This window comes from Lampetra fluviatilis, chromosome 55 (genome assembly GCF_964198595.1).
Source record: "Lampetra fluviatilis chromosome 55, kcLamFluv1.1, whole genome shotgun sequence".
NCBI lineage: Eukaryota > Metazoa > Chordata > Hyperoartia > Petromyzontiformes > Petromyzontidae > Lampetra > Lampetra fluviatilis.
The window spans coordinates 7,022,822-7,036,167 of NC_136329.1; the positions used below are offsets into that span (position 1 = coordinate 7,022,822).

Here is a 13,346-nt window from a genome sequence, read left to right on the forward strand (position 1 = left end):
GTAGAAAAGCATGGAATCAACACAGATAAGATGAATGCAGGCATTGGGTGCGGGTTTAGAGTAGATGCAGATGATGCAGGTTTGCTGGCTAGGACGTTGGTTTGAGCCATGCGGTTGTAGAAAGTCTTATGCACTGAGGCTGGCCACTGGTATCTGAAGGTACGAGCTTTCCTTGGACAAACTGAATGGTGTTGAGATATAAGTAGGGCTCCTGTAGGAGGATGGTAGGTTCCAGCGGCACGAGAGGTTGGGGTGGTAGAGGTCTTTGTGTGTTAGGCAGGAGTGTCCATAACGCAATGTCCATCCATCTTCTGCACCTCTGATTGGTTGGCTACAGACGGTGCAAAAGAAGATCAATATACATGCATGTGGCTGTGAGATTTGATATTTTTCATCTTATCAAGATTTTTATTGCAGTACTTTTTTCCAAGGCACTTTACAACATTCATAAAAGAATACACAAGACAATAGTGGTTGATAATTTATAACGTGGGGTTAGTATTAAAAGTGGGGGTGTAGTTATGGTGACAGGAGAACAGGTGGCAGAGTTTAAGGGCGGGTTGGGGTAGTGATAGAGGTTGGGGTAGTGATAGGGGTTGGGGTAGTGATAGGGGTTGGGGTAGTGATAGGGGTTGGGTAGTGATAGGGGTTGTGGAAGGTATAGGGGTTGGGGTAGTGATGGGGGTTGGGGTAGTGATAGGGGTTGGGGTAGTGATAGGGGTTGGGGTAGTGATAGTGGTTGGGGTAGTAATAGTGGTTGGGGTAGGGATAGGGGTTGTAATAGGGTTGGGGTAGTGATAGGGGTTGGGGTAGTGATAGGGTTGGGGTAGTGATAGGGGTTGGGGTAGTGATAGAGGTTGGGGTAGTGATAGTGGTTGGGGTAATGATAGGGGTTGTAATAAGGTTGGGGTAGTGATAGGGGTTGGGGTAGTGATAGGGTTGGGGTAGTGATAGGGGTTGGGGTAGTGATAGGGGTTGGGGTAGTGATAGGGGTTGTAATAGGGTTGGGGTAGTGATAGGGGTTGGGGTAGTGATAGGGTTGGGGTAGTGATAGGGGTTGGGGTAGTGATAGGGGTTGGGGTAGTGATAGGGGTTGGGGTAGTGATAGGGGTTGGGGTAGTGATATGGGTTGTAATAGGGTTGGGGTAATGATAGGGGTTGGGGTAGTGATAGTGGTTTGGGTAGTGATAGTGGTTGGGGTAGTGATAGGGGTTGGGGTAGTGATAGAGTTGGGTAGTGATAGAGGTTGGGGTAGTGATAGAGGTTGGGGTCGTGATCGTGGTTGGGGTAGTGATAGTGGTTGGGGTAGTGATAGTGGTTAGGGTAGTGATAGAGGTTGGGGTAGCGATAGGGGTTGTAATAGGGTTGGGATAGTGATAGGGGTTGGGGTAGTGATAGGGTTGGGGTAGTGATAGGGGTTGGGGTAGTGATAGGGTTGGGGTAGTGATAGGGGTTGGGGTAGTGATAGGGTTGGGGTAGTGATAGGGTTGGGGTAGTGATAGGGGTTGGGGTAGTGATAGGGGTTGGGGTAGTGATAGTGGTTTGGGTAGTGATAGCGGTTGGGATAGTGATAGGGGTTGGGGTAGTGATAGGGTTGGGGTAGTGATAGAGGTTGGGGTAGCGATAGGGGTTGTAATAGGGTTGGGGTAGTGATAGGGGTTGGGGTAGTGATAGGGTTGGGGTAGTGATAGGGGTTGGGGTAGTGATAGTGGTTGGGGTAGTGATAGTGGTTGGGGTAGTGATAGGGGTTGTAATAGGGTTGGGGTAGTGATAGGGGTTGGGGTAGTGATAGGGTTGGGGTAGTGATAGGGTTGGGGTAGTGATAGGGGTTGGGGTAGTGATAGTGGTTGGGGTAGTGATAGTGGTTGGGGTAGTGATAGTGGCTGGGGTAGTGATAGTGGTTGGGGTAGTAATAGGGGTTGTAATAGAGTTGGGGTAGTGATCGGGGTTGGGGTAATGATAGGGTTGGGGTAGTGATAGGGGTTGGGGTAGTGATAGTGGTTGGGGTAGTGATAGTGGTTGGGGTAGTGATAGTGGTTGGGGTAGTAATAGGGGTTGTAATAGAGTTGGGGTAGTGATAGGGGTTGGGGTAGTGATAGAGTTGGGGTAGTGATAGGGGTTGGGGTAGTGATAGTGGTTGGGGTAGTGATAGTGGTTGAGGTAGTGATAGTGGTTGGGGTAGTGATAGAGGTTGGGGTCGTGATAGTGGTTGGGGTAGTGATAGTGGTTCGGGTAGTGATAGTGGTTGGGGTAGTGATAATGCTTGGGGTAATGAAAGTGGTTGGGGTAGTAATAGGGGTTGTAATAGGGTTGGGGTAGTGATAGGGGTTGGGGTAGTGATAGGGTTGGGGTAGTGATAGAGGTTGGGGTAGTGATAGGGGTTGGGGTAGTGATAGTGGTTGGGGTCGTGATAGTGGTTGGGGTAGTGATAGTGGTTGGGGTAGTGATAGTGGTTGGGGTAGTGATAGAGGTTGGGGTCGTGATAGTGGTTGGGGTAGTGATAGTGGTTGGGGTAGTGATAGTGGTTGGGGTAGTGATAGTGGTTGGGGTAGTGATAGTGGTTGGGGTAGTGATAGGGGTTGTAATAGGGTTGGGGTAGTGATAGGGGTAGGGGTAGTGATAGGGTTGGGGTAGTGATAGGGGTTGGGGTAGTGATAGGGGTTGGGGTAGGGATAGTGGTTGGGGTAGTGATAGTGGTTGGGGTAGTGATAGTGGTTGGGGTAGTGATAGTGGTTGGGGTAGTGATAGGGGTTGTAATAGGGTTGGGGTACTGATAGGGGTTGGGGTAGTGATAGGGGTTGGGGTAGTGATAGGGGTTGGGGTAGTGATAGTGGTTGGGGTAGTGATAGTGGTTGGGGTAGTGATAGTGGTTGGGGTAGTGATAGGGGTTGTAATAGGGTTGGGGTAGTGATAGGGGTTGGGGTAGTGATAGGGTTGGGGTAGTGATAGTGGTTGGGGTAGTGATAGGGGTTTGGGTAGTGATAGGGTTGGGGTAGTGATAGTGGTTGGGGTAGTGATAGGGGTTGGGGTAGTGATAGTAGTTGGGGCAGTGATAGGGTTGGGGTAGTGATAGGGTTGGGGTAGTGATAGGGGTTGGGGTAGTGATAGGGTTTGGGTAGTGATAGGGTTGGGGTAGTGATAGGGGTTGGGGTAGTGATAGGGTTGGGGTAGTGATAGGGTTGGGGTAGTGATAGGGTTGGGGTAGTGATAGGGTTGGGGTAGTGATAGGGGTTGGGGTGGTGATAGGGGTTGGGGTAGTGATAGGGGTTGGGGTACTGATGGGGGTTTGGGTAGTGATAGGGGTTGGGGTGCTGATAGGGGTTGGGGTAGTGATAGGGGTTGTAATAGGATTGGGGTAGTGATAGGGGTTGGGGTAGTGATAGGGTTGGGGTAGTGATAGTGGTTGGGGTAGTGATAGGGGTTGGGGTAGTGATAGGGATTGGGGTAGTGATAGGGTTGGGGTAGTGATAGTGGTTGGGGTAGTGATAGGGGTTGGGGTAGTGATAGTGGTTTGGGCAGTGATAGGGTTGGGGTAGTGATAGGGTTGGGGTTGTGATAGGGGTTGGGGTAGTGATAGAGTTGGGGTAGTGATAGGGTTGGGGTAGTGATAGGTGTTGGGGTAGTGATAGGGGTTGGGGCAGTGATAGGGTTGGGGTAGTGATAGGGTTGGGGTAGTGATAGGGTTGGGGTAGTGATTGGGTTGGGGTAGTGATAGGGGTTGGGGTGGTGATAGGGGTTGGGGTAGTGATAGGGGTTGGGGTAGTAATGGGGGTTTGGGTAGTGATAGGGGTTGGGGTGGTGATAGGGGTTGGGGTAGTGATAGGGGTTTGGGTAGTTATAGGGGTTGGGGTAGCTATAGTGATAGGGGTAGTGATAGGAGTAGTGATAAGAGTTGGGGTAGGTCTTGTCGTAGCTGGGGGGGTGTGGGCGGGGTTAGGCAGTAGCAGTAGCAGGATTGGCTAGGGGAGAAGAGATGGGGGTCGTTCCAAGGTGATTGTTGTTATAGTGAAGATGGTTACTCTGTGTGCTGCAGGGGAAGTTGGTTCCAGTCGAGGGGAGCAAGAAGGGCGCAGGAAAGCGCAGAGAGAAGTGATAGAGACTGGGAGCAGAGAAGACGGGACGGGACAGAGTGGTGAGAGACGAGAGATTGCAAGGTGGGGGCAAGATGAACCGAACAGCCCCAACTCTCTACGATGCAATTCGTTTTTTTCAGTTTGGGGTTTACAAAGAAAACGTCAGAGACTAATGCTCAGTGCTTCGAGCACAGCATTTCTGCCAATCAGGTAAGATATCCACACTGCCTTGACGCCACCACGCTGCACCGTCAACATCGCTACCTGAATTTAATTTCCAACCACAATTATTTGACTTCTTCAGAAATGTCACCGTTAGCATTTGCGACGGGTCATCCTAGCGACCGAGAGCTCAGTTCGAGGACGACGGCCGTGGTGCCACTTTGTGAACCACGTCGCCCCGTCTTGGTGCACACTCCTGCAGAAAATTGCGCTCTCAATTCGGTTGGCGGTCGACGTTCGAAGCAGACTGCGACCCTCAAACGAATGGCATCGTCCATGTGCTGCGTGGATCAAACACAACACTCGAGACACCAGTGTATTGCAGCCAGGAGCAGTTCATGTGAATGCTGTCGCAAAAGGTCACACGTGCAGCGCAACGGGTCCATCGCTGACTACACGCGATGAGTGAATGCTAAAATGAGTGGCAAGTGGTATCTGAAGCAGTCCTCCTCCTGGGTGTCCCATGTTCACGAAACGCACTGACCCGATAATAATAAGGGCGCAAGCTCCCATTTTTCACTGAATGGTGGGGACGTCACCACAGTGCGTGTGCCAGGTTTGATGCACTTTGAGGTCATGTCAAGTGTTGAAGGCTCGCCGATAGGAAGTCACAGGACAGACAAAGGTGTTACGGGTTAATCGACTGTTCAGATATTCGCCATTCTGGTTTCATAGTGCAGTGTGCACCACCACTCCCCGCCATACAGCCAACAACAACCGCCGTTCACCACTAGATGATGGTGACGTGACCGTTGTTTCTGGAGGGCGAGTACCTCCAACTGTCCAGTAGCGTCCTTAATGAGCATTCTCCATTGAGGCCGAACTTGCCACCGCTGGTTCCGGTCATCGACAAGTCCACTCAGCTCTACATCCTCGTCCTGTACCACAATTTCCATTTGGAGACGTCTCAAACTCATTTGCGGGTGCAGAAAAAGATGTTCTACTTCATTGGCTCACTTTCCATCAAACCTATCCACGTAATATCTCCTTCCTGTCCCTACATTTGGTTTCTTCCTCTGGACTCTGATATTTGCTCCCAATATATGACGGCCACTGTCACGTATGTATGTTGAACTTTTTTTGCTTCGTACGTAGCCAACAGTGCTAATCGGAGGTGCGGGTAAAGGAAAACACACTAAAACACCAAAAGCAGTTCTCAAGAAAATTGTTTTCAATCTAGGTTTTAAAGTACATACAGTGACTTCTTTATATCAGAAGGAAGAGCATTCCGGACGGCCACGAAAGTGCATCTGAAAGCACGCAATACAAGTGACCGTCTTTGTTAAATGTTTTGCCAAACCGGCTGCGAGGGTGACCGGAGTTCGTGTGATGGTCTACGCTCCTCGATGAGATCAGCAAGGTATTAAATTGGCTACCCTGGGGTAAACGTCGGCTATTCAATTGTGCCGATGATTGTCTGGAGATACCCATGCAGATGTTGTTCTCCTTTGTCATTCAAAACGTTGCATTTTAAATGGATTGGTCATTATGGATAACGCAGACGCCCAACCGTTTTGGGCCTCTATGTTTATACCATCTAAGTTAACAGTTGCCTACAACACCATCCACTGTTATGTCTGCTCCAATCCGTGTGTAATATCTCAATTTTGCTGACGCTTTTGTTTGTGGTTCCTTGGTGATTTAAGTCGAATTCTTAAATTATCACCCTCTTGCATAGTGCTTGTTGCTGCATATATTTGAAACATATTTCACTGGCTTCGCCTGTAGGCATGTTGAAACTAGACATTGGTTTAGTGGGCCATGTCCGATTAGCACGATTGGCTACGTACAGTGCAAAAGAAGTGCAACATGCATACAGAATCAGAATATTGATTCATGCTAGAGGAATCCGATTAGCTATAAAGCTCTGTTTCACAGATAAGAGCAGGTTAAGACGTTACAACAACAAATACACGATAGGAGTGCAAAGTATAGGAAAGGCAAACAAAACACTTTAAAAAAATACAAATAAAACTATTATTATCTAACCAGGTGAAGCCCAAACTATTAGCTTATTTTTCAGAAGCCACCTGACCACAAAAATAGCTCAACGAAGTGGCTTATACTGAAATTTATAGCAGCAAATATTTTTTTAAATATTCTCAACACAAGCTGTCTAATACATACAATAGCTGCGCGGCAGACTTCCCTCCTCAGCCAAAGTGGCCACCGTATCGATTCTTGCTTTTCAGTGCCCGATTGTATCAACATTTTCTCTTCATGTCCACTTAATCTCTGGCAGTCATACGACATCCATGTAAATGTGTTGTACACCTACCTTCACCCGACACAGCCAATTAGTAAGGTTTGTCACGTAAAAACCGTGACAATTAGTTCCGACTTCAGCACCATCGGTGTGTGTGTGTTATGACAGTAAACCTACGACACATTTACAAAGTTAACGACGTTTCGCTGGTGATTAAAACAACCAGCATCATCAGGCGATTGCCAAAAATGTGAAGTCTTCCTGTTTCCAGTCTTGAATCGAGTAAGTTGTACAGTGATGACATTACTTCACTCTATTTAACACATTTAGCACCATGGACCGTGATATAATATTACGAAGATTAAAATTCCCCCCAAAAAGCAATTTAATATGGGTTAAGCAGTATAATAATACTATGTAACACAATTTTTGTTCCTGTGTAATACGTGTTATTTCGTAATTGCTTATGCCTGAAAAATATAGAAAATTACTTTTATTCTCCACAAACTTTGCTTTTGTGACCAGGATAGTCATATTTTTAAATTTACCTATTTTCAATGAGAAAACGGGCGAATTTGTGTCTTTTCATTCACATCAAGTCAGAAAAAAACAACATATGAATCAAAATTAACATCTATTTATACTAAAGTAATACATAATTACTACAAAAGATTTATAATTGAGTAGTTTTTCAAGATTTACGATTATACTGTAAATCGCTTTCACGAATCAGCTCCCAAACGTAGTCTCCCATCATGTTGTCGTTATACTGTCCTTGGTAGCGGCGTTCAAAGTCCAGTATATGCTGGTGGAAGCGCTCGCCTTGCTCATCCGAGTATGCTCCCATGTTCTCCTTGCATTTATCAAGATGAGCATCAAGGATATGGACTTTGAGGGACATCTTACAGCCCATTGTGCCGTAGTTCTTCACCAGTCTCAACTAGCGTCACATAGTCTTCGAACTTGTGATTGCCCAGGAAGCCACGAACCACTGTGACAAAGCTGTTCCTAGCCGCTTTCTCCTTACTAGTGAGCTTTTTGGGGAATAAATTGCAATCCAGGATCTTATTTGTCTGTGGTCCGACGAAGACACCGGCTTTGACCTTTGCCTCAGACAGCTTAGGGAAGACGTCTTGAAGGTACTTAAAGGGTGCCGACTCCTTATCTACAGCTCTGACAAATTGTTTCATAAGGCCAAATTTGATGTACAGTGGTGGCATCAGCACCCTCCGGGGATCTACCAGTGGCTCCCACTTGACGTTGTTCCTCCCCACAGAGAACTCGGTCTGCTGTGGCCAGTCCCACCTGTGGTAGTGCGCCTTGGTGTCCCTACTGTCCCTAGGCAAATAAAGCAGGGAAGTTTGGTCAAACCGCCTTGGAGACCCATCAGGAATGCCACCATTTTTAAGTCTCTGATGACCTCCCCGCCGTATTCATCATACTTCAAGGCGTCCAGCAAAGTCTTGATGCTGTTGTAATCCTTTTTGAGGTGCACCTAGTGAGCCAAGGGAAGAGACGGGTACTTATTACCATTATGGAGCAGCACGGCTTTGAGGCTCCTGGATGAGCTGTCAATGAAGAGGCGTCACTCATTCTGGTTACCGGCGATCCCGATTGCCTCGAACAGACTGATCACATTGTGGCAGAAGCAGAGCCCATCTTGACGGGTGAAGAAGCTGCAAAAAGGTTGGTGACGCTTCCTCTGATCTGCAACTTGCACACTTTCATCCAACAAGTTCCACTGCTTGAGCCTCGACGTCAAAAAGCTCGGCATTGGACTTGGTGAGACCAAGATCTCTGATCAAGTCGTTGAGGTATTTTGGTTGGGGTAGTATGGGTTTCTCTCCTCAGCTCCATCTCTGGAATTGTCATCTGGATCTACAACATCTTCCTCGCTCTCTGACTTGCTGCTCTCTTCTCAAGATGGCTGCTCTCTCTCCGGAGGAGTGGGTACGGGGAGCTCATGGCAATGTGGCACCGGGACAATGGATGAAGGAAGGTCCGGATACGTGATAGCAGGGGCATTCTTGCTAGTCCGACGTTTGGAAGGGTTCACCATGCAGAAGTAGCAGTTGCTTGAGTGGTCAGTGGGTTCCCGCCAAATTATTGGGATAGCGAACTTCATGGCTCTCTTTTCTCCTCTGTACCATCCTACAAAAATACATTCATTTCACCCATGACTAATGTGTAAGAGATTCTCGGAACATTTTTCAAAAATTGATATATATTTTTTCAATAACATTGAAAATTGTAAAACATTTTAAAATTATAAACTTTTACAATTTTGAAAATTTTAACAGATTTTATAATATAAAATTCCGAGCAACAATCGTCCATCTTGCTTTCCAATTTTTTTTGCATTGCTCGCAGGTGAAATGAGGTGCACATGGTTTGTCTTGATCCTCGACAGGCATGCCGAAATATGCCTTGTAGGACTCACATCTTAGCAGATGCTTCTACAAAGTACTTTTTCGCTCTTGTCTTGATAAATTGGCAGCAGACATTGCAAAATGCATCTGCCGATGCTTGCAGCCTCTTGATGCCATCTCAGAAAAATGCAGATTTGTATCCACTTAGGCAGCTGGAACTAAACTGAACTGGTGGGCTTAAGGCCCCTGTATTTATACTACTATTTATATTACTGAGAAGTTCTAGAATGTTCTAGAAGTTACTTCAAGTTTACTCAGCACTGAATCTATTTGGAATGTTCTGAAAAATTGGTAAATTTAACAATATCAATGTCCTGGTCACAAAAGCAAAGTTTATTGGGAATAATAGCCATTTTATGTACTTTTGATGTATAAGCAATTAGGAAATAATACTTACTATCCAGGAACAACAATTGTTACACTGTGTTATCATCGGACTATACATATAAAACTGTCTTAATACATATAATATAATTATGACTGCTCTCTGCTCTATTTTTGTTCCCCACAGGACAGATACATTGTGCAAAGTAAATAACAGTCGGCGACAAGACCTGAAGAGGAATGTAACACATCGTGTTCAGAATAATTAATTTGCCCTAAAGACTTCAGTAACAAACATTCAGGCATGCCAGGCTTGCAGCAATAACGACTACATAACAACGATTTAGCCCGTTTCAAGTACTGAGCCCATGATATGCATCGATTGAGATTGTGTCTGTAATCGCCCCTTTATTAACAAAACTGGCAGGCCAATTGCATTGTAAAGACGTTTGGGAAATGTTGTATGCCTTTTAATGCAATCTTATTGACAGCGTTATTTACAGATTGTGGATTTTGGGGTTATTATCTGGCAATGCAACAGCATACTTTTGTGAATGAAGTTAAAATAATTGGCGTTTGTTAAGTGACGCATTTCATCCATAGATCCTAAACAAAACCTGCAGGGTACACGGCCAGAACTAGGTGGGGGATAATAGCGAATTTACCCACTTACTCACTTAACCACTCACCCACTTACCTACTCACTCACCCACCCACTCACCAACCCTATCGACTCACGCACTCGCTCAGAACCAGGGTAAACGGCCAGAAAATAGCGGATGAAGACCAGTTTACAGAGGTGACTTTTAAAGATGGACAAATATATCTAAATATTCTGATTGTCTTATTAGAAAGGGCAAAGCGTTGTTCAAAAGCTGGTGAGCTGCACAGTGGCAAAAGCCCGATCATCCCATTAAATGAGCCTTGACCTTTGAAGAATTAGGTCTCTGTAAGAATTGTTGGCACAACTCTTTTTATAATACAAACCTGCAGGACAGATGTTATACAGTGGTTATCCAATTCACTTCCACTCCGTATCACATTAAGGATGCATTAAAACCCGATAACATTAATATACCATACATTAATGATTGGTTACATTTAAGTGTGTCTGCAAAAGTGCCGAATTCCGAAAGTCATGATGCCAATTGGCAACGCGACGGCGAATCACACCGCGACGATCGACAGCAGTAGCGTGGTCACCCGAATGTTTTACACTATCTTTCAAATTGTCAACCTCTTCATGACGGTTCCTTCTCTGTGTTTATTTCTTTCTATCACCGTCACGATTTTCACCGAAATGAAGCTAAGGGAGAACTCGCGCTACATTCTCTTCGCCAATCTCATTGCGTGTGACACCTTCTTCCTGCTTTGCACCACCATCATGTCTACTTTAATTTGGCTACGAACAAATTTAAGTTTGACGTCATGCAACATGAACACCATGGTCAGCACAATTCTGAACCAGAGCGGGGTTATGTGCGTCACGCTCATGTCCGTGGAGCGATACGTGGCCATTTGCCACCCCTTCCATCACCCCCGCTGGTTCAGCCACCGCAAAACGCTTCAATTCTTGGCCGTAATTTGGTCCGTCGCTTCAGTGTTCCCGCTGGCGTGCGGCACTCTGGTCTTCACAAGCGGCGTGACCGTGAACAACACTCGGACTTGTTCCACGTATCTCACCGACAGCCTGATGCCCAACCCCATGGTAATCACGGTGCTTAGAGAATTCCCAAACGTCGTCATTTTCACAGTCTGCATCATTGCGCTGATCTTCACCTACTTCAATATAATGATGGCCGCTAGAAAGGCGGCCGATGATGCGTCTAAGGCGAAACGAGCCAAGCAAACTGTGATATTACACGGCCTGCAGTTGTTTATGTATCTGTGTTCACTTGGTAACGCATTATTTTTAATTCTTTTTGCTACAATCACAACAGACCCTAACGTGGCGACAATATTAAGGTTATGTAATTATTTTTTTCTTTATTATAGCTCAAGGTTTGTTGTTCCCTTAATTTATGGAATACGTGATAAACAACTTAGGCAGTGTCTTAGGAAGAAGATCACCTGTCACTACAATAGAGTGACTACATTTTAAACTGCATGCAAACAATGAACGTGAATCTTACCATTTGTGTCGTTAAACTATTTTAAAGTTGTATTTCGTTCAAATGCCTAAATATTTGTCTTAGTTTTGGGTCTTTCGCTAAAGTAACGTAGATAGGTTCAAAAACTACGACGTTTCGATCGCAACACAAGCGGTCGTCTTCAGGAAAATTGAAGACGACCGCTTGTGTTGCGATCGAAACGTCGTAGTTTTTTGTTATTTTTTGTTATTTTCTTTGAACCTATCTACGTGATTTGACCGAAAGACCCAAGAATATGAATTCCTGCCGTCACGAAAGCTTTAAGTGAAGATGTATTTGTCTTTGTTTCAATGCACGTATGTTTAACTTCTTTGGCATCATACACAGGCAACCTCACTAATTAGAGGTGCGGGGGAAAGACAACAAACCAAGCACAAACAGTAGTTCTACAGAAATTAGTTTTCAATGTAGAAAATTTGTTTTTAATCCAAAAATTAGTTTTCAAATGGGATGTAATTTTTTAGGCTGGTAAGTTGATCAAAGACATTAATCTATTCATATAAAGGAGACTAATGTAGCTTTATTGTGGTAATATACGTTAATATTGTAAGACCGTGAAGTTGTCGGAAAAAGCTTGATGTTAATCCGAAAAAAATGCCTTGACAGATTTCCCTCCCTTTGTGCGGTAGATGCCTTTCCAAAAAATGGCGTACGTAGAGGAGACTCTCGATCATCCGCGTGCAGTTTATCCGATTTGCTGATTACCTGCGCACCTGAGATTTTGACATAAATTAATAACTCATGGATTTCCCCTGAAGCCCAAATTAATAACATAAAAACAGTTATACACTGTTATTCTTGGAAATGTTTATTATAACTCACGTGCTTAAGCCAAAAAAACATTTGCTCCGGTTAATCCGAAATCTACATGATTGCCGCTACAGTGGAGTAGTTGCATATATTTATAACAGTAGGTCGAGTTTTAATGATTTTGATTGTCTGTGGGTCTGCTATCCACTTAGTGGACCTAGTCTTCTGCGCAGGAGCAGGAAAGTGTTGTCAGTGAACACGCGCATCGATCGATCGTTAGTATTCATTATAAATCGAAAGAGTAGCAATCGTAATCGTCAGTTGCGCTTCATTTTCAGTTATTTATCTGATCATTTATTTTGCGAGTTTCATTTTACAAAACTGTGCGATGACAGAGAAACTTAAACATAATTCGTCCCTCGATTTTATATTTTTGGATTATCCACAATTTAGAATTTTCCGCGGCCGTCCTCCCCGTCATTAGCGCAGATAATCGAGAGTCTACGATACGTAGCTGCTCGCGGTCCCCATCCAGGTGGGGCAGTGAGCCCAATTTCTCCCCTTCTTCAAACCCCAGGAGCATGGAGAATTTTGTGATTTCTGTCCGTGGAATTTCTGTGCCACCCCTCCCTCCCCACACCGCGGCTTGTGCTCTATACAGGGCTCATATTTAAATACAATAACATTTAAATACCGAACGCTTATGAGAAAAATAGCGTTAAGGGGCATGCACATATATTGCGTTTAAACATATAAACTGTCCATATATATTCATGAATACATATATGTGTTGTATTATTGTGTTAGATTACCTTTAATAATGATGAACATAAATATCAGTCAACCCCTCTCTACCCACGAGGGGTTACGTTCTTGAAAACATGCGCGAATGCAGAATTTGTGAATGCAGAAACCTCGTTCAAAGGGCAAAAATTAGGGTCACGTTCCTAGTGTAATGACAGAGCGCCACCTAAGGGACAAGGAAGGGCTGCATAGTCACTGCTGGGTTACTCATATCCAATCAGAGGGAAGGGTTCCACTCGAGCCAAAGGTAACGGGCGGAGCTCGTGGGTATGTACGGGAAACATCAAGAAGGTTCCACGAGGGGCGTGGCTAAAGGCGGAGCTTAGCTTCGCCGAGAGCAATATAAGGAGAGGCAGTGAGAGGACTCGGGGTCGGTGTGGAAAGCCTG

At 45.3% G+C, this 13,346-nt stretch overlaps 1 protein-coding gene across 1 annotated transcript; it reads left to right on the plus strand.

The window, feature by feature from the left end:
- Positions 1 to 10,395: 10,395 nt before the first annotated feature.
- On the plus strand, positions 10,396 to 11,355 carry LOC144949904 (odorant receptor 131-2-like). Its single transcript, XM_078879888.1, has one exon. The coding sequence runs from the start codon at positions 10,396 to 10,398 to the stop codon at positions 11,353 to 11,355; it is 960 nt and encodes a 319-aa protein (XP_078736014.1).
- Positions 11,356 to 13,346: the final 1,991 nt, after the last annotated feature.

Bases quoted from the DNA above. Each gene is read 5' to 3' on its own strand.
- LOC144949904 (XM_078879888.1), top strand. From the start codon at position 10,396: ATGCCAATTGGCAACGCGACGGCGAATCACACCGCGACGATCGACAGC.